At 40.3% G+C, this 26951-nt stretch overlaps 1 protein-coding gene across 1 annotated transcript in view; it reads right to left on the minus strand.

Moving 5' to 3' along the window:
* Positions 1 to 2339: 2339 nt before the first annotated feature.
* The window catches only part of Ppp3ca (protein phosphatase 3 catalytic subunit alpha), a 272769-nt gene continuing 248157 nt past the window's right edge, over positions 2340 to 26951 (minus strand). The window contains exons 11-13 of the mRNA XM_028760375.1: positions 18770 to 18854; positions 10981 to 11078; positions 2340 to 4974 (exon numbers count right to left, since the gene is read on the minus strand). Coding sequence (XP_028616208.1) covers positions 4778 to 4974; positions 10981 to 11078; positions 18770 to 18854 — 380 coding nt within the window. The 3' untranslated portion in view covers positions 2340 to 4777. The remainder of the gene's footprint in view (positions 4975 to 10980; positions 11079 to 18769; positions 18855 to 26951) is intronic.

A 26951-nucleotide genomic window follows, 5' to 3' on the forward strand; every position in this document is an offset into this window, starting at 1 on the left:
AGGAGGGAGGGAGAGAGAGAGAGAGAGAGAGAGAGAGAGAGAGAGAGAGAGACAGAGAGACAGAGAGAGAGAGAGAACTTTAGTTGTCAAAAATTGCTTAGTGAGTTTGCGGAGGAAGCAAAGTCTCATCCTTGTCTAGATACTGCTCACTTCAAAACTCTCTTAGTAAATTGCCCCTTGCTGTGTGTACCATTTTTAACCCACAGAGCCACAAACTTCCTCTGATTTTTATTAGACTCCTACATAGAAAGACCAACCTTCACCAAACAAAACATCATAAATATTTTGCTTTTGCCTTCCCCACATCTGGATTTACTGCGACCCTGCTGAGGTAGTGGTTACACTGCTGCAATGAGCAATAAATTGGGCTTTGCTGTATTTATAGGTTATTTTTGCAGTTATTTTCCACTAGTCAGACAGTGTTGTGTGAGGAAGCAATGCCAGGTGTTTACAGACAGTTCTCTGCAGCCTAGGACAGAAGCCAACATCCCGAGAAGGATGGGGACAGCCCGAGTCCTTGATATTACTGTCCATCCACCAAATTAATCCTGAAGCTACAGTCTCAATAACAGCAATGCCCCTGTGGTTTACATACAGTCTATCAGGTACATCATTGTAAACACTGAAGACTTCCAGATACAAACAACTCATCAAGCTGTATCCGGTTGCATCTTTCACACTCATTCCTCGTGTGCTTTAAGCCAAGTGGTCCCAAAGTGGCTGACTTTCCTTCTTTGTTATTACATCTGCTCCCAGTGCTGTTCCCCAGATTCCCCTTCCTCCCCATCTAATCCTTGAAGGAAAGCTCCAGATGAATACCATTTCTCTTACTAGGTTTTTCTGATCACACAAACACTTTCAGTGGACACCATCTTGCGCATACACAGGAGTTTCAGTCACAGAATATGTAAGCCTTCATGTAACTCAGCAGGCTGCTGAATACAGTGAGCATTTCTTGAGGGCTTCTTTTGTGTCCTGCCAACTCCTCCATTTATATCATCTCTTTTAATTCATGTAGCGAGTGTAAGAGTTCATCATTCACTTGGCCAAGATTGGAATAGGATTTTATGAAGCTCAGAAAAGGTCTCACAGCCCTGTGGCAAGTCGTAGAGTAGGGCAGACTCGTATCTGAACCAAGCCAGCGCATATGCACAGATGCTGACTCACACCCCAGTTCAAGCATGGTGACAGAGCAGCCTGGGTATTGAATTTCGTTGTTCTACTGATTTTCCACCTAGCACAGAGAACTGTAGAATCAGTGTACCCCATCAGCCCACAGTCTGAGCTCCAGCACTCATCCCACTCTCCTGATGCACTCTCCTATGCCCCAACAGTCTCTTCTCTATAAACATACCTATGTTTATTAGTCTTCCAAAGGACCTATGAGGACTGCCTGACACAGTGGCTGTGTGTGTGTGTGTGTGTATGTGTGTGTGCACATGAGTGAAAAATGAGAATGTACAACAGGGAAAGGGATGTTCAGAGCATAGCAGAAACATCTGCTTATTGAATGAATGAAGTATATGATCACATCACCAGGGTAGAGAAAGGATCTTCAGGTTTGGAGATCTTGGGTTTGTCTAATTCAAGGGGCCCAGTGAGTGACAGACATGAAGTACTCAAGTTTAAGTAAGACGAGACAGATTATCCCATCCCTGTAGCTGACTTCATCTTAAGGCCCAATTTAAGGAAAGGAAAATGGATGCATATTAAAATGATCTCACATGGGTACAGCAAGGGCGGGCAGAAAGCAAATGTTTCAGGGCAAAAATGGTTCTGGGGCTTTCACTGCACCACAGGAGCATCATCTGGACAGATAGCATGAGATAGCCCGGTATTGACAATGATACTAAGTGATCGGTCCTAGGCAGGCAGAGATACCACACTTGGTACTCATCACAGCTGAGCCTCTCGAGTTCCCTTTTTAGAGTTTTGAAAATACATGTAAGACGAATAGATTTCAGACAAGCAAGCTTGCTGAGGAAGACTAGGAGATCTAGTTCTCCAAACACTACATACAAATTTAGCAGAAACTGGTACCCTGCAAAAAGGGAGTCAACCCTGGCCCAGACCAAAGTAACTGGGGATGAGAGTGTGGCTGCATGCGTGAGTGCCCACATGCATGTGTGCTTGTACCCAGTACCCAGCGAGAGAACTCATGAATCCAACAGTCTGTCCACATCTTAAAGAGATGGGACCAATAGCAAAGATTTGTAAGTATGAGCAATCCTGGAGAAAGACCTTCAACTCTATATCAACTTCTTTGACAGATCAAATTATCATGTGAAAAAAAATGTCTCCTAACACTGAGCAAAAAGACAAGCAATACTCACATCGACTGCTTATTTCAATGTCAAATGTTTATTTCTATGCCAGTTTCCTTAGCACAATTTGCAAAAGAAAGGAATCCAAAAAAATCCTGATCATTATTAATATTTTGGGGGATATTTTCTCTGCAGTTAGAATAAAGTAAATACACACACTGTTATGAGAATGACCATTTCTTTCACAGCATTCTAGCGAGTTGCATCTGTTTTCCTTGGGTGTCACTTTTGTTTAGAGATGGGGAACTATCCACAGGAGAAACATTGTGATTCATTCAAATAACCATGGGGGAAGCTTTTGTAGGGAATATATCTTTTTGTTTCGGTATACTTTATTACTGATCGCCATACTCTCATTACTTAATATAATAGGCATAATTTATTACATAAACAAAGTGCACTGAAAAATGAACAATGTTAGAAACAAACTGAAACGTGGTGTCTCCTAAATCTCTGCAGGGTAACAACTAAAAAGCACGTGAATACAAACTTCTTATCAGGACAAATGCAGCCCGTCTGGTCTGCAATGGAAATGCTCTTAGGAGACTAATCCTTTCTGCAGTAGTTGGGAGGGCATCCTGTACAACTAAAACAACCTGACAACCAATTGATGACTACTGTTTCCAATGTAAAGGAATGCTCTGTTTTTTAAAATCGGTCCTGCATGTAAGGGAGCCAGAAGATGGCATTTGCTCTGTAAATAGACTTCTCTTGCCTGATTTTTGAGACACAAACCCACCAAGACTTTTACAGAAGTGGGTACCACTTCTTGGATCATGAGGCCCTTGGGAAGCAGCCTATCCTAAGTGTGCAGGGCCAGCACCCAGAGGACACCATGGTGGCTGTGCACAACAGTTCTTTCAGCAGACTCAGTGAAAGGATGAGCATTCTTTAAGTTCATGCACATTTTATTGAGTAGTAATATAAAATGCTTTTTCTTTGTCATTGGTACAGGTGCATGCTTTGATCGCCAACATTTCAGAAGTCAAATTACAAAGGCAAGGCTTTAGGCTGTAGTGAATGACTTGGGCACTTATACAATTGTTAAAAAATATGAATGGACTTTCGTTGTTTGTTGTTGTTTTCAGAATGAACCAGTTGTAACCCGTAACTAATATACAAAGGGGGAGAAAAAAAAGTGAAAAAAAAAGTACGTAGTTTGTGGCACATGACAACAGAATGAAATAACTAAACTGTTATGACATTAACGGTTACCATGCATTTAAGAGTTTCACATGTAACTACAAACTTATTTAAATTTCACAAAGTTTGCTAAACATGCCAACCATCTATGTGTGCACTGACAAGCTTATGTTAAAAACTTTTAAGAATACTCTCCCCTTTAGATTTTTTCAAAGCTTTTGTTTTGATTACAAAATTTCAAAGGCATTAAGCATTTTAGAGAATATAAAGTTCGCCAGTATACATACATTTCCAGTACATGTCAGGCCACTAAGCGCATTACAGCCCATACAGGCCAGTACAGCCATTTTATTTTATTTTTTTTCTTAAAAAACATGCATAGGCAGATTTTTTTTTGTTTTTGTTTTTTACAGAATATAGAGGCTTCATCACTGCACTATGGTGTCGTGTTCACTATACTTAAAAATGCACCACTCATAAATATTGAATTCAGCAAGCCACAACCAAGACTTGATTTATCAACAAAACCCCTAAATATAAACAGCAAAAAAGATGGGTATAATTATTCCAGTTTTTTTTCTTAAAACTTAAAGAAAATGTACTCACTGCCAAATTAATAATGTTCTATGGAAAGAAGGACATTCAAGCAAACTAAAGGAACCTGAGGTAAGCATGATCTATACAAAATTAAACTGTCCTTTTTTTTTTTTGGCATTTTAACAAATTTGCAACATTCTTTTTTTTTTCCAGGTTTTTTTTTTTTTTTAAGACTGCCTAATTCAGTTTATAGCCATTGTCTGACAAGAGTAGCAAAACATTATCAATAAATAGTCCTTATTTAGTTTGTACATCTTTTTTTCTGTTAAAAATGTTTGATGTCTTCCATTTTAGTGCTGCAACTGTAAACGTACAATAGAGTATAAGAAATTAGACAAAGTTTTCGTGTCCAGTAACAGAATAAAAGGCCTTTCATTAACCTATCTAAAAGTCCCCAGTGCAGTAGGAAAACGTGTTCATTCCCCTAACATTGCAGTATAGACTAGCATTAGCTTTCTTTTTAAAACTTTTTTTTTTCCTAGAAGCTTTTTTTTTAAAGGCATACCCAAAAGTGGTGGTTAATCACCACCCTCACCAAAATATAGTTTATTATCTCTCTCCCTCTTTTTTTTTTTTCATGATAGTGTAAACTGAATCCAATTCCTGGCCCCCAGAGCAAACAAGCTACCGTCAGAGGCAAGAACATCCAACTGCTGAGATGCAGCAATCCCATCATGCCCTGCAGCTCAAAAAAAAAAGTGAACAGGAAGTGGTCACTGAATATTGCTGCTATTACTGCCATTGCTGTCCGTGCCGTTAGTCTCTGAGGCGAGAGCCTTGTTGATGGAGTTAAGGTTGGCGTCGGAGGGCATGGCATCTCTGCGAGGCGGCATCCTCTCGTTAATTCGGTCTAAGCCCTTGGCCTCCTCGAAGCTAGTGATCTTATGTTGTGGTGAAAATCCTTTGATAGCTAAATAGAAAAATCATTAAGAAGAGAGAGAGAGCGTTAGGTGGAGCATACCAAGGGGGACCGCGGCTGCATCAAGTGAGGTTAGAGAATTCGTAGTGGGTGGGGACCCTTTAGTGGAGAACAAGTGACAGGACCTGAAGACAACACGACAGACTCCTTACCATACTGGAGGGAACCAAGGGTTTAAAAACAGCCAATGTCTCTTGCCAACCAAAATGTCCTCTTGAAGTGTTTAAGATGCAAGCATTTCTCTTTGTCTTCACCAAAGTTTTAATCACAGAAATCCACAATGGGTATGTAAAGGAAAAAAAAAAACCTGTTCCCAGGGCAGGCTTCTGGATCCAGCAACAATGGCCACATCACTGGGTTGATAGCTCACTAACCCTGACCTAAATAGACTGCACTTTCCCCACATTCTCACTCTGACGCTGTGCTAGTAATGGCAAATTCAGTGGAAGCCCTCTCTACTCCCAACTCTAGCCGTGGCTTAGAACAACAGGCCTAAGGACTAGAAAAGGAATGGACAGGGACACTTCTTTCCCATCCCCAAGGCAGTAAGATCTCAACACTGCGTGTGGGAGTGGAGGGAGAAATTATAAGCTGTTTTCCCACTGAACTGGAAGATATATAGTGGGTGAGGAGGTAAAAGAAACTCATATAGATCACATGACTATGTAGAGAAGCACTTTCTGCCCTTTAGCAGTGAACAGGTCAAACTGATGTTCACCTGGTACCCATGGGTGCCTAAAACTCCCTCTCGGTAGAGCAGCATTAGGTGGTGACTGCAGCACCAAATTGTTTTGGTACTTTTAACTAAAACCTTGACTTCTCTTTCCTTCTTTCTCCTCTAGTGACCTTTAGTGTGCTAGAGATAACGAGAAGTATTGATGAAAAAAATAAAATAAAAATAACTTCCTCAGTGGGTGCACCAACAGTGAGCTGAAAATAAAACACACAGACGGGGACCAATGGCGTCAGTTTGGTTTACTCTCTGTGAAGTGAGCCAGGTGCACCTATGAGAGGCCAATCACCAATGCTGAGATGGGCTGCATCTCCATGGCTTATTAAGAACAATTTCAAGGTACATATATCCTCCCCACTTTGGGGGGGGGGATGGGAAGTAAAGCAGTTTAAAGCTGACACTTTGCCAACCACTCAAATATAAATGTGCAGCCCTTCATTAGTACGGATGACATTCCTAGATTTACACAGTTGTTTAAAGCTCATTATAAAGAAAAACAGATTGTTCCCCCTCTGTATTTTAAGGTTAGCATAACGGTGATTAGTCAAGTGTGAGAGGAAGAACACGAGGAGATGGGGAAAGACCAAGGCCCAAAGCAAAGCTTCGTAATTCTGTAATTCGGTAATAAGCTGAAATGTACTAGACCTGTCTAATGAGCACCCACCCTGAAAATTAACTCAATTATTTTATGGGGCAAAAATAACAGACACACTACTTTTTTTTCCTAAATGATATCATCTCATAATCAAGTCTATCATGATAAATTATGAAACTTTGATTCATTTAAATAAAAAAAGTGAAGCTCTAGGTTTTGAAGCCAATGAAGTCAGAGTACAGGAATGCAAAATGTAGAACAGAGAAATGGATGGGGCTCCATTTCTGATCACACCTGTCTACCCCTGTAGGGAAGGAAGCGCTCTGCTCTAGTTGCTGGTCAGACAATGGTGTTAGCAATTTACATTGGGAGTATACTTAGCACAACACAGAGCCACGAGTCACAGAAAACAGCCAAACTCTCAACAGGAATGCACACTGCAGATTAGATGTTGCCAAGAGGAATAGTGAATTCCCACATAAATAGCAGTTTGCTCACTGCTATTTAGGAAACAGTTGTATTTTTCTCTTACATCGCTGTCATTTCCCCTACCATATCCAAATCATGAGCAAATTGTAAGGCTAAAGTGACACTTTTTAACATCATACCAAAGGACTGTATATGCACACAATTTTGTAAAAAAAAAAAAAGTAAGTTATTTTGCAAGAACAAAATACAACTGAAGAATTTTGTTTTAAAGGGGAACTTCAAGTTATTCTTTCAAAAAATTCCAGAGGGTGTGATATGCATAGTATTAAAACTGTTTTCATGTGCAGTTCTCCTATAACCAGGTAAAAACAGCCTTCAATTAAAAATTAGCTACTAATGGGTCAACTGTACTGCTCTTGCGCGGTGCTAGCAGGCAGCGGGTGATGAACAATTCTCGATATCCCCTGAAGCTCCTAGCAAGAGACCTAGCATAGAGCAGACAGGTGGAAGGATTAATTAACTGTCTGCCTGATCGTCTTGTGATTGGCCATTTCCACAGCCACAGATACTCTTTGAGCTCCTAATATTTTTTTGAATGCTAACTTTCTTCGGAATATCAATTGGTTAAAATTGACGAGGATAAAAGTTAACCTCTACACATCTGTCTCACATTGGAATTATTTCAGAGACATAAGGAATACTGAACATTAACCAAGCATTACCAAGCGCGTCTGTTGTTGCAAGCTTGAGAGGACTGGAATCAACCTAAATTTTATTCTTCCGTCTCTGTCCTACCGGATCTGAGGGAAGGGTGGTTCAGCTCAAAGCATATTGTTTTACATGTCACTTGTCAAAGCAGCTGTCTTAACCCCCACCCACATCATTCAGGATATATAGAAATTTATATATATATTACAATACTTAGTTTTCTGTGATTAGACTAGGTTCATTGTATACAAAAGTCAGACATAGCTTTAAGGGAAAAAAACAAACAAACAAACCATAGAAGGACATTTTCCCCTTTAAAGCAAGAACATTTTGGTTAATACTGAGCCACAACTGTTAGCCCAACACCCACACACTCTGTACAAGCTACAGCAAATAAAAAAATAAAAAAATAAAAAAAAAAAGAGAATACACCCAGCAGAGCCCTTATCTGTTGCAGGCACAACAGAAAGGGGACTGGCCAATTTACCTTCATCAGCCTCAATAGCCTCAACAGTAGCTGAAGAGAAGAAAGGGGGTGCAAAATGAATGAGAAAATGAGTAGCGGATTCTTAACTCTAAAGAACAAGTCAGTGACGATCAAAGGAACTGGGGGTGTGAGGGGAAACTAATGTTCCTCTAAGTGCTGGCTTCTGGGACAGACAACTAGACAGAAAGGCTAGAGAGAGAGAAAAAAAAAAAAAAACACACACACACACACACACCACAGAAGTGAGACATGTCAGTCACGGCCTGCACACACCTGAGGGGATGAATGGGTGACTTGAAGTCCTGGCTCACTAATCAATGACAAAGTCCTCGAGGGAAACATGCAGAAAAGCTGCTGTGTGGGCTGAATTGACGACTGGGGTATGGAAATCTACAATGTGTTTCTGATTCTTAGGGCATGTTCGAATCCATGCTTGGTGATGTGTAGCTGTAATGTCAGAGGAATCGGCCGAGCTTTGAGCTGAGTGTGAGGCTGGCATTACACTTTATGTTACTGAATAGTGGAAGGTAGGGATTCCAGAGACAGAAATGCTCGGGGGTGAGGGCTGGACTTAAAGGGAGACGAATCGGGCTGTCTAGGGAGGGGAAACAGCCGGAGATTTTTAAAGACAATTTCTGGAGGAGGTGGCCAGGAAGCAGAAGGAAACCACAGAGAGAATGATAAGGTCTGGACATCTCTTATCAGGCAAGCTGAGTTCAAGTTTTTTGTTTTTTCCCTTGTTGCAATTCCATTGTTAGAAACGAAGTTCCTCCAGTCGTGCGTGTCAAGAGGGGCACGGCCGGAGACGCAATAATTCTATCGGCACCTTTGGGAACAGGGTGTCTCAAGGTTGAATTCCCTCAGTGAGGCACCTTATTATGTGCTGAATTGGCAATTTTGGAGGTCGAGTAAGCCCACTGTCTACTTAGACTTTCTCCCTGTGCAGATATACGGGTTTCTCTGTGCTATTATAGCTAGGTGATGTTCCCTTAATTAAACACCAAAATATTAAACATTTGTCCAAGTTCAAAATGCTTGATATCAATATTTTATCTCCGGACTTCAATTTGCATTTTCTCATAATTTAAAATTTACAACTACAAGTGGCACATGCATGCCAGTTAACAATACACTCTGGATTCCTCACAACCGCGGAGGAGAGCTGACTGTCAAAGCCTTGAGTAGCTTCTCCTTTTATGTCAATGGATGGCGATCAGATATGAATCACGAAGCAGACAACACTGTGGTTTTAAATATATACCGAGTTGTTAAATTTTCGGGGCAAATGAAGTCTCAACTCAGTTGTGTGTGTGAATTCCACATGAATAACACAAACAGATGGGTTTAAAATAAAATAAAAGGAACTCAACTAAGTGAAACTACAAACACAGGTGACCGTCTGAAGGTGATACTGTCTACTGTAAGCATTTAAAGACCTTAGCTTTAGAAGCAAAGCCAAAACTATGGAACCACAGCAGTACTCCCAGGGCAGAAGTACACACAGCTTAGTGTGTCCTAAGCACAGGAGGTCTGCAGTCAGGCCCTGACTGTGTGCATGCCTCGGCTGGATGCTGCACTTATTAGAAGCTGTAGCTCTCCATCAGCTGGGCAGAGCTGCAGTCCGCTCATACAGACGATCTCCCTGTGCTTTCTCAGGATGCTCATTTAGATGGAAAATGTTTGGTTGTTTTATTTTTTGTTTGTTTTTGTTTTGTTTTTATGAAGCGATTAATTTATAACTACAGTTTTCAGGGGGACTTTTATTCCCCCTGAGCTATTCCAGATTTTCTGTCTTTTGCTGAATTGTTTTTTAATTTTGGGGGGACAACTAAGGGATAGTAGTTTTTGAGGAATACAATCTGAAAATAAAGGCTATGACTCTTGTCACTAAAGTGTAACAGTCTGACAAGGTCATGCTCACGGGTTGACTGTTATGTGCTGTGTGGAAGAAATATCTTAATAACGTAACGGTAAAAAAAAAAAAAAAAGAAAAAAACCTGAGTCTTTTGGGATGGAGAATAGGGATAGGAAAGAAAATATGAGAAAGATCCAGGGAGAGAAATATGCAAGAGGCTGAGACAGTACTAAAATATTATAGCATATTTTCTGCTGTAAATTTTTTATCTGTTGAAGTCTAATATAGCAGTAAAATTTCCAAATTGTGTGTTATATTTTAATTAGTGATATTAATTAAAATGGATAAAAATGCCAAGTACAACATAATGAAAGAGTACATATAATTATGTTGTCTAGCATGGGTAACACTAGCTACCTGTGAATGTTTAAGTTAAATGTACTGAAAGTTTAGGGTCATTTAAAAGATTTTTTTCTTTTACATTGATTATCTTTCAAACATTCAACCGTCTGATGTCACCAGCAGCCTTTGCAGACATGAGAAAGTCTCATCATCACAAAAATTATGCTGCATGGTACTTATGTAGCCAGTTATGACTAGAAAGTAAAATGCCTACTGAAAATAGATATTATTAATAAAAAAAGAACCAACAACAAAAAGACCCAATAAAATATAGCTGTAATCACTTCTCTTTTTTGTATTTCCGATGAATGAGAGAAAAATGCTAATATAAGTCTCATTTCTGTTCAAGTGGATAATTACATTACTCTTTTTATATTCTTTTAAGTAAAATCTATAATAATGTACATATATGTCTATAGCTTTCATCAATCATGTAAAGAAGCAGACTACTTATTAGGAGGCAACCAAAAACAAACAATGATGGAGTGGCTGACAGAGGGATCTCTAACGGTTCAAACCTACTATCGTAGGTTTGACACCCTAATTGAGATGTCCTGGAGGTAGGCCTGAAGCTAGGGGTGCAGTGCTAGTGAGAAGAAGGGTGTATTGCAGTGAATAAGGGTGTCTTTGTGTTAGCCATGACTGAATATAACCTGATGTGTGGGTTTTCATCTTTCTTCCAGCCAAGAAGAACTGAAACGAAGAGTGAGCTTTCATGAACGAGAAACCCAAGGCTCCACTGACACAGTTGGCCATGCGTTCCCAGTCATATCCCCGGGCCTGCTTACCGCTTTGCAGAGTTTGTTTCCCGCCAGAAAGCACTCCGCTGGGGAGCATGCCAGTCGGGGTCAGGCCCTTCAGTGTCAGAACACTCTCACTCTCTTCTCTGGAAGACACAGAGGGGACATGAAAGTTAAATTTGGTTTCTTTTTGTGGAAAAAGAAGACACATAAGAACCCATATTCACCTCATGCTGGCTCTGTGAATCTTTTGTTTTATTTAAAACACAAGACATGTTTATCTGTTTATACAGAGAGAATATTCTATAAATGACTTCAGCGATGAAATTACATTATGCCATTGTGGAGTTCTAGTCTCCTCTGCATACTGAGGATCCTGAAGATGATTCCAGCTTTATAATCCGCATCACAAAGCAGAGCTGCTGCTGTATATCTCCAGTGACAACAAGGACCCGTGTACCCAGGGAACAGCAGCATATGCAGAAATCTGCTTTATAGCAAAGGACTCAGCATAGCCTGTGAAACCCATCTATGCAGGAACAATTTCAGGGGAAAACTGAAGGACCTTGTGTTGTGTGTCACATGACAGAGATAGTGATGGCAACTGGTAACCACAAGCAGCTGGTAACATTTCTGAGCTCTTCTTTTTCAGCTTCTTTCTTCACAGATTTGTTTACATGAAATTCTTTTATTATTCATACGACCATGTTTTAAATTTATTGTAAGTGATTCACATCCCTATCATCTAACAATCACTTTTGACATATTAACAAACTCAGTAATTAAAAACAACTATGAAATAGGAATAACTTACTATTTTTCTATACAACAGATCTTGCAATGTAACATGTGCAGGGAAAAGTTTATAATACATGTAATACACACATACACACATACACACACACAGAGGCATGCTCGAGCACACAAGCATGCACACACACACACACAAAGAGGCATGTACAAGCACACACACACACACACAGACATGCACAAGCACACAAGCATGCACACATACACACACACAGGCATGCTTGAGCACACAAGCACACACACACACACACACAGACATGCACAAGCACACAAGCATGCACACATACACACACACAGGCATGCTTGAGCACACAAGCACACACACACAGAGGCATGCACAAGCACACAAGCAGGCACACATATACACATACATGGGTATGCACAAGCACACAAGCACGTGCGCACACACACACAGAGGCATGCATGAGCACACAAGTGCATACACATACAGGGCCACGCGCACACACACACACACACACGCACACCCACACATACCCACATGCACACCCACCCACGCACGCACACACACACACACACACACACACACACACACACACACACGTGCGCACGCACACACAGTGTCCAGCAGCCACAACTATCAAAAGTTTTTCGATGACGTCTAGCCTGAGTGAAAACGAATGTCTCCCTATCTCTGTTCCTTTCTTCAGTTCAGAAACTGGGATTCCTTGGTTCAGTTGCTCCAACTTCCACTTACAGGTCATTGTGTAGCTACGTTTACTTTCCCATTCTACAGCAACTTCACTGGAGCCACTTGATGTCTCTACCCTTAAATATACCCTTTATCTCAGCGCTTCTCATAACAGTTCACACAGCCAACCTTTGTACCTATCTGCGGCGATGTGATGAATGTACAACATTCACCTCAGTCAACATTACAATGTTTACCATTCCCCAGAGCATCCTGGCACCCACTAGCCATTACTTTCTTCTATGACAACCTTGTAGAAGGCCATTCTTCTACATCTTACACAGGTCTGCACTTTCCGCCCATAGGTATTTTCAGACAAAAGGCAAACATTTAATAATAATGCCATTTCTGTTGCTCCTTGATGCAAAATTACCTGACGCCCTCTCCATCAAGGGTGCAGGTAAAATCTTGAGCAAGTCTCAAAGGGACCAAAAAAGAACAACTCTTCCATGTACACGCCTCCCTTTCGACCCAGCATTAGATTACCCTTGCCACCAGGGTCCTTCATGTAGCATACCTTAAACCAGGGGATGGCCTCTAGTCCTCATCTTCTCAGGACTGAGTGTGTATCTCTTTCTCTCTGCCATCAAATGACTCTTTAAGTCGTCCCTTCTAATGTTACTCCAGACAACACTTTCCACAAGCCATGCCTCACCTTACCTGTTCGATTGCTTACTTTGGTCAGCAATGACCACTTCTCTACTGGCCAAGCTTTCTGAGGACAGGACTTTGTTTCTGCTTTCACTGCTCTGGCACCACAGTATGTACATTGGATCAACACCATGTATGCAGTCCACACTCAGCACGTATTTGTGGGAAGGAGATTTTAGAAAACATGGAAAGGAGAACGGCATTTCTGATCTACAGTTTTGGTGCCCAGCTCATTAACTGCAGAGTTTACTCATGAATATTAGGATTGAGACAGCCAATTAATCACTGTTTACATTCACACGGGAATTTCAACCTTTTCACGGTTCTCGTGTCAAGCTACTTGGTCGTGTTAAAAAGAAATATGCTGAATACTAATAATGCAGATTTGGAAAACTCAGAAGTACGACTACAAAAACAAATACAGCTCTCCTTCATATTCACATTCAAAGGCAGGTTTTAGCCTCAGGACTGGCAAATATTTCTATATACCAAATAAATACTCGCATCAAATCCTATTTTAAAAGCAGGGCTGCTCAAACAAAATAAACAATTGGTGCCAATAATGACCAGTAATCATTTGGTTGCTATTATTATTATTTTAAGATTTATTTACTTTATCCATGTGAGTACACTGTCACTATCTTCAGACACACCTACCAGAAGAGGGCATCAAATCTCATTACAGACAGTTGTGAGCCACCATGTGGTTGCTGGGAACTGAACCCAGGACCTCTGGAAGAGCAGTCAGTACTCTTAACCACTGAGCTATCTGTCCAGCCCTGGTTGCTAGCATTTTAACGACAGGATGACAGGTTTTGTTGTTTTTGTTGTTATTGTTGTTGTTGGTGGTGTTTGTGTGTGTGTGTGTGTGAACAAAGTCATTTTTAAATTCTCAAAATTCTGTTATTGTACTAAAGATACTGAGCCTCTTTATTTTAGAACGACCCCCACCCTGGCCCACCGCCACCCTTTGAAAACAGCTGAAGCCAGGAAAATCTCCCAGCCACGCTGGTGGTCAAGATGCCTTTCACTGTTCTGGGTTTCAATTTCCCTCCTCTAACCTATCACATTTATAGTGGCAGGAATTAAATCATAAACAATGTAAGAATCCTCTGACAGGATGGCTATCTGTCTGCTGCCTTCTTTCCTTTACCTCACATACTTCATTCCACTCACTTCTTCCTTCCTGTGGTTCTGACTCCCACTCTTGCTTCACCACAAAAGTCTCTCCACTCTGAAGTCCACCCATCTCTCCAAAATTCTCAGGAAAACGGTTTTCTTCAGTAGTTCCCACTGAGGACTGTGACCTCCTCAAAAGTCTCCTTGTACCACATTCATCCTGTTCATTGTAGAGGTGTCCTTCTCAGTCCCTTCATGGCCCTTTCCCCTCTCTCTAGCTCTAGCTACCAACAGCTTTCAACTTCTGGAAACATGGAGCGTATAAATCAAACAGCCTGCTTTCAAATAATGCGCAAATTTTCAAGGATGGAGTACGAAAGATTAGACTGTGAATGGTTCCTACATCTTACATCGATCATATGCTGAATTAGGAAACTGGGGGGTATTTGCCTTTATGTTTCTTTGATGGTGGTTTCTGGAACATTTAAACAGATGGATATGTCTCATGTTGTGTTTCTATTAGAAGACACTGTTCAGAAGTTTTGTTGGATTCTTTCTCAGATACTGCATGCTCTCTTTCAGCAAGACCACCAGTTTATGTTACTGCTCACTCCCCTCTCTGCACTTTTGGCTTTTGTTTCTCTCAGACGCTCCAGGATGGAATTTCTAACTGCCTCAACATAAATCTTCTGGTAGGTGCAATCACTGCAGCCATCCCAAGAAATGTTTGATCTTTGAAGAAATATTCATTCTTTCCCAGACAATAGCATCCTGTTGACCACATGGGGCTACTGCTCTGTAGGCTACTCTCAAAATGTTTTCTTCCTTATCACTTATTGCACAGGTAAAGGTTCTTATAGAAAAGAATGGAATCTAGGCCAGCTGACCTTACTAGTGCAGAACCATCAGAGTGTATTAGAGAGTACACAGTTCTGGAAAAACGTGCTAAAAATCTCCTACCAGGATGACTCTTGTCACTCACTCCACGAGCTAGCCTTGGCTTACAAAGTGTTGCAACCCATGTTCTGGGCCCAATCTAAGCTCACAGTAACATTATACAGTTACCCAAAAGCCAAATCAGGGCCACTGCTGGCATCTCATCCAAACCTGACAGAGCAGTTGCTTCTATTCCTGATGCATCTGCATGCCGCTTGTTTTGAAGCAGGCTGTATATCCTATTTGTGATTCGCAGATAGAAGGCGACTTGCCTGCACATCTGTTGCAAGGGGTATTTAATTTTTTTATTATTATTATTTTTGGTTTTTAAAGACAGGGTTTCTCTATGTAGCTCTGGCTAACCTGAAACTTGCCTAATAGACGAGGCTGGTCTTGGCTTCCAGAGTTCTTGGACTAAAGGTATTTCCTGGCTAACAAGGGGTACTAAAAGACTGTTTTCTGATTCTCCTCTCATGGTGCATGTTTGTGCATGGTGTATGGTGTGCATCCATTTCTCTACCTGAGAAATCTGTGCCATCATCCAATATCAATTCTGCTGCTTCCTGACTTACAAACTGTAAGTGTCTTCACATCCTTGTATTTGACCCTTCCTTTGCAGGCCTCATCCGAGAGCCTGTCCAGCCTTTTGCTTGTATCACTTCAGAGCCTCTTAAACATTCTTCCTTCTAACAAGTTAGCTCAGTAGCCAATCCCGTCATTCGCATCTTCGTCTAAGGAACATGTTGGACCACGCCTCCCATTCCATGAAAATCATTCCAGGACTCTTCTTTGCCATACACAGAAGGATTAGACACTTTGTCCTGGTGTTCCAGGACCTCGAGGATATAGATGAGTTGTTTTTCTCAGCTTCAGGTTTTACCAAACTGCTCACCTTAACGCTTTGTACTACTTAGTGTTTTCACATACCTGCAATTCATCACCAGGTTGCTGACGTTACGTGCAACTGTTCTTTCCCACATTGTTGTTTTGAGTAAGACATTAGTGTTGCTTCCCCACTGAGTGCAGCTAGCTAGGTGGATTATTTTTAAACGTGTTTAATATGAAGGAAAACATCCAGCATTGAGCCTGCACCTCAAACAGATCCCATTGGCACTGGTCCTAGGACCCCATGACTTATCCTTATGACTTCAAATGAGTGTGTCATGATTTCTTCACCACATACCTTCACAGCTGTGGTCCTACCCATCCACCCACCCAGCCTACTCCTCCACTGACAGCCTCATTAAGAGCAATCACCTAGGAAATATAAAGGTTCCTTCTGTTCAATGCCACACTGAACATCTGCTCACATATACGGCACATGTTTCACAGGCTTACAATAGTGTCTATGTCTGCCATTGCAGTTCAGCTGTGTGAACTGCCTAACTTGAATTCCACTTTAGACTGAATGCTCAGCAGGGCCTGCCAAACTTACTTTACTTTTGTGTGGATTCAACTCCTGTTATCTTACATAAGGCCCACAGATGCTTTTAGAATGGGACTTCAATGAAATGCACCTTGTTTTTGTTTCCTATTGACATGTGCCATCTTGAGCTACAGGTCACCACTAGGTTTTGAAGCAGTCCACCTGGGTGTCATATTAGACAGCAGCAGTCATGAGCCTGGAGGAAACTTCCAGACCTTTGAGATGGATTGGATTCCATCCACAACATGGATTCTTTCACCTTTATGTGGTTTGAGAACTCAAATAAAAAAAAATACAAAACATAACACTTCATGTCTACATTGAGGCTCCTCCTGTATTTTCTTTGTTTTTATCTATGTACTTTTATATGGAAGTCCTTGGTATTTTTATCTCTCCTAGTGACTTCTGTTAGACACAGAGTGTAGTTTGGTTAGTATAAAGACAATATACCTGCAAACATTCATGACTGAGGTACTCACTCAACATAGGATTTTTAGATAATTGCTTATCCCCACAGGTCATTTCCTTAACCATACAGAACTTCCTGGAGGGCTTCAGAACTGCCCTTCCTGCTTCTACAATAGAATCTTGGTACGTAATATCTTCTTTGCTTTGAATTCTCTTACTGCACTTCTTCATGAAGACTATGCATATCTGCTCAGATGACATCTCTCACAACTATGCATAGCTGCTTAGATTATGTCTCTCATGTTTTTTTGTTGCCCTAATTAAATGTCATATTGATAACATGGTCGCCCTCACACTGCCTGATTATTCTTTTTTGTATATGCTTAGATTTGCAGTTTGATGCTTCTTACTCACTGCAGAAGTAAGTGATTCCCTGGAGTCTAGGAAGAAAGAAGACTGGCAGGACTCAGAGCTTTGCTCACTAAGTTGCAGGAGTGATTCTGTTCGTTTCCACCTTCAATGTGACTTTTTTTTACAAGGGCTCTAGCTGCCTCAGAGTTGCTGTTGACTTGGAATATCCTTGTGAAAGAATGGGGAAGTTTCTCATCCTTCTCATGGGGACCTACTTCCAGCACCAAGTCACTTAGTGACACCTCAGTGACTTTACCAAGAGTAGCAGCAATGGCAGGCAGAGAAACAATGAACTGGCAAAGCCCCCTGAAGATAAAAAAAAAAACCTAAAAGCTGCAAGAGAGCTTAGTGGATACAACATTTGCTGTGCAATTCAGACCAGAGCTCTCAGCACCCGGGAGGCAGAGACGGCACAAGCTGGATAGCTGCACTAGCTGCAATGGGTGAGTGAACTCCAGGTTCGGCAAAGTACCCCATGTCAATAAATAGAGGAGAGAGTGATTGAGTAAGATGTCTGAGGTCAATTTCGAGCTTCTAATTGCAGGGAAATAGAGATGGAGGAAGACAGAGTCGGGAGAGAGGAAGAGGAAAAAGGAGGAAGCCAGCAGAGAAAAGAAGAGCTAGAGGAGGTGAACAGGGAGAGACAGATATGAATTACAGCAGTTATATGTCAAAAATATGCAGTCATATAACTGCTAAAGCATTTCTATCTCTCCACATTAATATGCATGACCAGGAGTAGACAACACTCATGTAAAAACTACACCATACTGATAAGTCTTTTAAGAAAAATATAGTTATTGTTTACTATCTAGAAATTGATAGAGTAAGGTGTAGGAAGTCTCTTCCATCAACTCTTTGTTTCAAAACACATGCTTAATAACATCAGTAAGATAATTCATGATCCACTTAAAAGCAAACAAATTCCTATAGGGGACTACTACAGAAGATGCCTTTTGTATCATGTAAGTGATTCGTTCGGATTCACACAAACAGATGTATGGTTAATATTCATTTCCTCAAAAGCTAGTGAAATGTACCCTATAAATTCATCTTTTCCCCGAAAGCCAGAGCACAAACTAAAATGGGTCCTAACCACTTTCCTTATGAAATGTTTTAAATCCTGCAGCAACCCGGGGGATAAAATGGCCCATAATCCACTTACCTACCTTTTCTTCATGGAACTGATTTAGTAGATTGAAGGTAAGCAAAATGCAGATGAGTTGACAATTTCCATTTAAAAAGATAAACAACACAAGGAGCACAAGCCTTGCAGGGTAAAACATTTGAACTATTGGAGGGTTAAGGCAGCCACTATGAGGAATACAATAATATTCGAAACAGAAAGGGAGGAAAGATGAGCCCACCTGAGAACTGAGAAGACTCTGGCCATTTTGCCTATTGCTCGGATCTTGTTCCGGATGACCTCCTTCCGGGCTGCGGCTGTGGCTCCTGGATTTCGAAACAGAACCCAGCAGTCAGTGATGTGTTATCTGCCCACAATTACCTCACAGCTCTACCAGTTAACGGTTATATGTTTTGTTTTGATTTTGTTGCTCTTTAGCCATCTTTGAATTGAATCCCAACATCTGTACTTTGGACTACTGACACCAAGTTATGATGCTCGAGACAAAAAGGAACTGCTGCAAATTCCCAGGGTGGGTCCCCAGGTGAGGAGATCACAGAGCAGAGACCACTAGAAGGTTTGCCTTCTACTCTGGCTTCCGAGTTTCAATTCTCTTCGGAGACAGAAGATGGTGTATTAGTATTGTCTACTCTCCATGTCCAAGTTGGAAGACGCCTCTGGGAAACTACTAGGCTCTCAAAAATTTCTCATCAAGCTTAACAGACTAGTGCTCCTGCTCACTCCACGCTTTCTGAAAGAACATTTGTGCTGTTTACTGCTCATAAACACATCTCATACCCCTAGGCATTCATTCACTGTGGGTTCTGAAAGAAAATGTGGAAAACTGAATTGAATTTATGAACAAAAATATAGATGATAATAAAAATCTATGCATGGGTCCAGTGTTGGAGACATGGCTCAGTGCTAAAGAGCACTCATTTGTGGTGGCCTTCCCTGGGTTTGGTTCCAGTACCCACATGTTGGTTCACAACCATTTGTAACTCCAGACTCAGGGGATCTGGTGCCCTCTCCTGGCCTCTCTGAGTACTGCCACGCCACACATGTGGTGCACATAAATATGGGCAAACACTCATATACATAAAATAACATAAATAGGTTTAAATTTTTTTTGTAAGTGATACATGGGTCTGTCTAGGTGCATTTTACAACTTGTAGAATTTTCTAAATGAATGAAAAAAATCTACTGAATAACTGCTACTATGAGCTTTTTCTTTTACATATTCTTAAATATTCTTTTAAAATAATTTATTATATTGTATGACTTTTTTAAGCAAATCTATTTTATTTGTTAATTCTCAACATGTAAAACTCAGAAAAACACTTTTCTTGTTAAGATTGGTTTTGTTTTGATTTTTTTTTTTTTTAAATTTTTGGTGAACCTATGTCTTTGTAAATGCTCAACAAGCACTGATCCCTGAGCTACAACCACAGCCATTCTTAAGATCATAATCCAAAAAAAAAGAAAAAAAAAACCTAGGAAAATAGAACTGTAATGGTTGTCACTGCCAATGTGACTGCATAGAGCAGTGCCTGGGAGACTAATGAGTGCATACTTCAGTTAAGTTCCAGGTTACTGTGGCAGAGAGCACATACTTTGAATAACTTCCAGGTTACTGTGGTGACATCTTCCTATAAGCTCAGGACATGCAGGAACTACAGGGGAAAGTGAGTAACCTAATGCTGGCACTCCATCTCTCTCTTCCTGTGAGCTGTTCAACCAGTACCCCCCTCTGCCAAAACCAACCACGAGCTCAAGATACCTCTTAACCTGTTTACTCATAAATCTTGTCACATGGGTTTACAGGAAGTCTAACATTATTTTAAAAATATACTTTATATACACAGATACACACACACACAATTATACTCCCCCAACACCTGCTAAGATCAGAAGCATTCTTAATTTGAAAGAAGAGTTTGAGCTCCTAAGATTTGCTGAGATCAGAATTAAAAGATACATGAAATAAAGTTTTTGTTCTCTTAACTCTTAATAAGGGCAAACGTTTTTTTTTTTAAAAAAAAACTTTGTTTCTGAAGATATGGAATAATTTTCATTGTTTGTTAAGAGTCAAGTAACTGCCCTTCACCCAAACATTTCTTCAAGAAGAAAAACAATCTATGACAGCTTGGGCGCTATTGAAATAGCTGTAGAAAAGCTGGGTTTGTTTTGACTTTTAATTCTAAGTAAAAACAGAAGGAAGCTTCTTCTATATGGTTAATCTTCAGAGGTGATGCTTATGTATATTCAAATCATAGATCCATGGGTATCCTCAGGACATGGGTACCAGTCCATGAGTTGGCATCATTCCACCACCCCTCTGTCCTGAAACAGCCCACATTTTTGCCTATTTCTTTCTCTCTTGTGGAGACCACAACATGGAGATTACTCCCTCATGTTAATGGGCAAGGTTGCTATTTCTAGCTATTCTGCCTGTCACTGAATGAAGTGAGTTCAAATGCCCACGGAAGAAATTTATTCTCCAATGCAATCCACAGTAACCAAGAGTCATTCAATTCCACTCACTAAGAACTCCTTGGCCTGAACACCAGAGAAGAAAACACAGTGCATGACGCCTGGCTCAAGTCTTATTCTGAGATTCTGATAGTATTGATAATTCAGACTTTCTGACACATCAAATTTTGCTCTATAGATCAAGGAAGAGAGAGAAATCACTGTTTTTAGATCATTGGTGATTAATGACCAAGACTACTAAGGGACATTTGATAAAATAATAATGACAATAATAATAATAATAATAAAATAATAATAATGATAATAAAATCCTAAGTGCGATAGAAGTAGTCTCTGCAGATGAGCTCCCTACTTGCTTTGTCAATTCTTTCCTTTGGTTCTGATTTCAGTCTATCCTCTAGTCCCTCTTTGTTTTAATATTTCCTATCCATTTCTGACCAGCTTTCTCAGAGGTCATAATGTGCTGGGCAAGGGAAGAGACTCTGGCCCTTCCCGCATCCAATCTGGCCAGATCGTGAAACTCAACCACAGATACACAGGACGGAAAGTGTGAGAGCGCTCCAACATGGGCGACTATATTTAGAAATGCAAACAAGAAAAGTAGCGAGGAGTGGTTAAAATTCTAGGACTAAAGCTGCACATCTTTATGAGAAATGAAGGGTCAAACGTAAAATAAAACGAGTGAGAAATACAGAAGAATGAGCTCACAGAAAAAACCTCCAATAAAGGACTTGTAAAAACCATAGCCAGAACCATAGAAAGGAAGACTCTTAAGTAGGGAAAGGAGGAAGATAAATTACTTAGAACCATGCTGCTCAGCTCTCCATGGGGTGACCTGTAGAATAATACTCAGTATTTGGCTTCAACTGTGAGATGAGAATTCTGACAGTCCCAATCAACATGCTACTGTTACATGTTCCTATCAAATGAATTAGTGCACAGTATGTAATAAATACTCTTATCACATATGCATATATGGTGAGTATAGAACTTTTCTTAATGAAAACTTCTCTTTAGAAATTATTTAATGACACAGAAATCTTTTCATCCTTTCCATAAAACTAGACTATATATACTCAAAAACTCAAATAAGTTTACCAATAAGCTCCAAGAAGAGACAGACTACATTTTACCCTCTCTGCCCAGACACGGTATTATTCTCTACCTCAGTCTGGCCTCACACTGTAGCCCAGGCTGCTCTAAAGCTCAGTACAATCTCCTGACTCTGTTTCAAATGTTTTGGTATGACAATTCATCATATCTGTCAAGACTCATCTTTAAACATTCTCCCCTGGTGATAACATTAGACATTTTTTAATCACTCAAAGTCTCAAATTCATATCATGTGATTGCAACTTCATAAACTATAAAATATCTCAACAGATGAGTGTCCATGAATGTCATGGATTCTCATTAGACTTGGTGGAAGCAAGCCACTGCAGAACAGTTACCACATGCATGACCTTAGAGTTAACAGCGCTCCTGGTGCACATCTCATTATAAGTTGTCTCCATTCATAACTTGGCAGAAAGGTCAGCAAAATAAATGTGTGCATCCAAGACTTTTTTTTTGTCATATACAAATATATTAAACCTTCTTGCTACGACTTTGCATTGGTTGTGGTAATATGCTATGGTTATATAGGTGAGGAAGATACATAAAATACCTTTTATGTAAAAACTGTGCTAATTTTCACAGACAAAGACTATAATCTCCTACTGCAATTTGGAACTCCAAAATTTAAAGGGATTATTTCATGAGTTAAGAAAGTAGTAATTTCAAAGTAAAATTTCACTTTATGCTTCTATTCTAAGACTTATTAATTTTTTCTTACTTCTTTTTTTCATCTTTGAAGTTCTTATATATCCGGGCATCATTCTAACATTTCTGGACTCAAGCCAACCCACACACTATTTTCCTCAAAGGTGGGGAGGCCAATATACAGACTAAAGCAATCTAAAAATTTCCTTATACAGTGTCCTTCCTGCTCTTCATGGCCCACCCTCTCCCCTCAGGACTCCTGAAGAAAGGTATCTGTGCCAAGTTGCCTGCTGAGTAAATGACACCACCTCCACAGGGTGGATTTCAGCCTGGAACAGTGCTGCAAACAGCACTACAGGAGCCTGGGGAATGCCAGGATGAAGAGGTTCTAACCACACCAAGTACCTGCCATGTAAGAGATGTTGACCTTGTGGCTCAGGTCACAGTTAACATGGTGACTTCCACTAATGCTACAAACACAGGGAAGCCAAACCCAGCTGTTAGGAATACAGCTTTCTCTCTCTAAATCACTCACTTGTCACAGTGCCTGCACTAACAGCCTGCTGTGTTTAGCACCAGAAGGATGAATATGGCATAGTCTTTCCTTGGGGACCCTGGTAAGCACGATCGCAGACCGTGGCAAACACAGCAGAAGTGGCAACAGTGTGTTGGAGCTCACAGGGGCCAGCTGGCATGAGGACATTGAACAGGGCTCTTAGTTCTCTATGTCCAGATTTTAAAGAGGCACCTTGAAAGCAGTCACAAGTGATAACTTATGCTGTGGAAACCTGCAAATGATACAAACCATCCCTGGAGGAAAGGTTGTTAAACATTTTACAGCACATTACTGCTGTTACAAAATGGTAATGCTTAGTATTTGAAAGTAACTGTTGGAAGATCTGGATGCATCTTAGGGAAGGCCACATAAGCAGGGGAATAGGGTGTGAGATGTAGGGAACATTCTGCATAGTTTTCAAATGTTTGTGCGACAACCACTAACAAATGTTCAGAAAATGCCTGTGTCTAGACATCCAGCAAGGATGGAGTCTAGATACACTAGGGGATGGTCAGGCTGTGTGAGAAGAGGCAGGATGAGCAGCTAAACTGAGAAGGCTCCAGCTATGGAATATAGGCAGATAACAATGTTAGGCACTATCACAGACAGAATAAACCCAAATCAAAGCTACTTTGCCAGGAATTGAGGAAACAAAAAATACTTGTGACTGGATGAGTTGGTATCTGTATTAAGCGTTCGTTAGCTGTGGAAAATAATTGATGGCCACATGGCTATGAGCTATAGAGTTCTTTCAACTTTCCAATAGATATTGGAATATTTTTGTAATAAATGTGATGAAACTATGCTTGGAAGGAACTTGTTTGTGAGAGACAGGTGGAAGGACAAATTTGGGAGCTGTGGTGTCTATGTCCTGACCTTCTTCATATGACTTGGAGGCATATACCAGCTCAAGGAGGCAGAGAATAGTGGCTCTCCCTGGCATTACATTCTCTACCTTCCTAACACATGCAACTGAAGACAGATCACAAAGATGTCTTAAAAGTACAAGCCATCAGATCCTAAGTAGGTTAGGCACAACTTCGCAATGTTAAGTAATGAATTTAACTATTTTTGTGGAAACTTTGTAGTCATGCCTTATACAAAGAAATACTTTCATTTTAGCCTTTGAGGGAAAAAAATCAGCCTTTAAATATTATTATTATGGTGCTGGAGCGATAGCTCAGTGTTATGAGCACATAGTACACTTATATTGGACATAAGTTTGGTTTCCAATGCCATATTGGGCAGCTCATATCTGCCTGCAACTCTAGCTGCAGGGTAATCAGTGACCTCTTCTGTCCTCTCTGGGTACCTGTTTGCGCACATACACAATTAAAAATAAAACAAGGTTACGTCTTAATTTTATTTTTAATGGAAAAGCAATGCAAATCTCCACTACTTCATCTACTGGCTTTAAATTTTTCCTATTATTTAGGTTTCCTTTCTTACAGGATTTTGAAATAATTCAAATGTGTGTATAAGATGTGTGCTTTTCAAAAATGCCTTGCCTAATGTTGTGTCAAACACAACAAATTTCTTAGAGGATAGGGCTTTTTTCCCTTTATATTTGTTGGTAAACTTTAAATTTCTTTAAATCTTTAATTCATATTCAAAGATAACATATATACTTACTCCTTATCACTTTTCCAGGTTTGTTAAATTTAACAAATTCATCACTTTGAGAAACTGTAAGGTCACCTGGCTCACCGTGAGACTACTAGTAAGCAGAATTTAGAGACACCTTCAGATTTTACTTTTAGCCAAATGGAGCAATAACTGAATCTGAGTATGGCTACTTATAGTGTATAACTAAAATAAGAACTATTTCAATTGCTGGATTAAAAAAAATTAGCTTACTTTGATGGGAAAGAGTACATGAGAGCAGAAGCATGCAGAAGCCTGGCATAATTGGACTTTACAGTTACTTACAGATGACCATGACACTTATGAATATGCAGAGTGTCTCATTTGAATATATGCCCCACCTTTCTGGTGTGCCTGCCTTCCCTAAGCCTTGTCTCCCTTGACCCAGCTCAACAACAGCAAGCATGGGCTCCTATGTTACAGAGGCCTGGCATGCTTTCCAGGTTACTCTAATGTCTTTCACTCTGGGCCAAAAGCTGCAATGGATGGATGCTCCATACACTATACCACTGTGATCCAGAATCCTGGGACCTGGGAGGGATCCACAGTGCTGTGTAGCTGTCCTTATTCTGATAGAAGTGCTTCAAAAAACAGTAGCTCCCAAACACTATTCCCCAAGGACTACCATTCTCCTTTCCAAGGGTAACTAGTTGGAAGAACCACAATGTTGTAAACATAATGACTTTTAAATGACAATGCTTTATCACTGTTGCCAATTGCATTATTTAATACTAGCAATTTAATTCCCAGTGTCATCCATGTTTTAAAAAGTTCATGAACAAGAACATCATTGGTACTTTATGTGCCATATTCCTCTCCATTTCTGATATTGTATTTCTATTTCCTTACTTAATCTTAGCTCATTATAGACTTCACATTTTTTTAAGGTTTTAAATTTTCTGAGACAACAGGTCCTAAATGTTCAAAAATTCTTTCAAAATGTATAATTGCTTCACACTTCAGCTGGACAACACAAACATATAATGCTTATGACTGTTTAATATGCATAGAATCAAATGCTACTTTAATATATCTCTGAAGGTTAGGGATGAGAAAGAAACAACATTGTTTTGAGTCAGGAGATTTCTTTAATGTTCCCAGTGACGGGGCCCAGGGAGACCCCAAAGATTAGAATGGGTAAGAGCAAATGAGAAGAGACAGAAAATTGTCATGAGGCCTCTAGGCCAGGCATGCTCTGAGGCTCTTAGGACAGAGGATGTGAAGATGGGACCCCTTTAAAGTCTCTTTGCAACGTCTTTGGTGATGCAGGCAGAATACATACTCCAGCTTGCAGACTGTCCTAGTGACAACTAGGCTACTCTCAGTTTCTGAAGTGACTGCTGTTGGAAGCTCTCTCCTTGACAGGCTATTGTTCAGGATATATACTCCCGCCACCCAGGCAGTCTCAAAGGTTCCTCCAAGCTCAGATTAGGTTTTTCTTTTGTGCTTAAACTCTACTGTATAACCACACACAGTTGGGGCCTAATGCCTATCAACTCTAAGCCACAAATTCTATACTTTTAAGTGTTGTAATTTGAATGAAAATCTTGTGAGGCAACAGGTAACAATGGTGTAATAGCTGGCATAACTGCTACTCTAATATCCCATTTGAAAGCCCCACAATATCTTTTAAAATGTAAATTTAAAAACTGCAAAACCCCATCTAATATGTAATAAATTTTAAGGAAGGACAGAAGACCCTGGTATCCACCTGTCTGGTCATAAAACAAAAGTAAATCCTTTCCATTGGAAGCCTTAAAAAGGTATAAGCTTATGTGCCTGATTACTGACACTAGCCAGTCAGTTCCCATGCAGTTAAAAGTCCTTCCCTTACAAACTCTGATTTGATTCTCTGTACTGTTGTTCTCTGAGATGATGTGTTTAGGCTCCATGTGCAACCACTGAGCAGAACCACAGAACTGGACCACATCTGTAATTCTCATTTTCTCCCACTCCGTTTGCAGTATC

Source organism: Grammomys surdaster, unplaced genomic scaffold (genome assembly GCF_004785775.1).
Source record: "Grammomys surdaster isolate TR1022 unplaced genomic scaffold, NIH_TR_1.0 126531, whole genome shotgun sequence".
NCBI classification, from domain to species: domain Eukaryota; kingdom Metazoa; phylum Chordata; class Mammalia; order Rodentia; family Muridae; genus Grammomys; species Grammomys surdaster.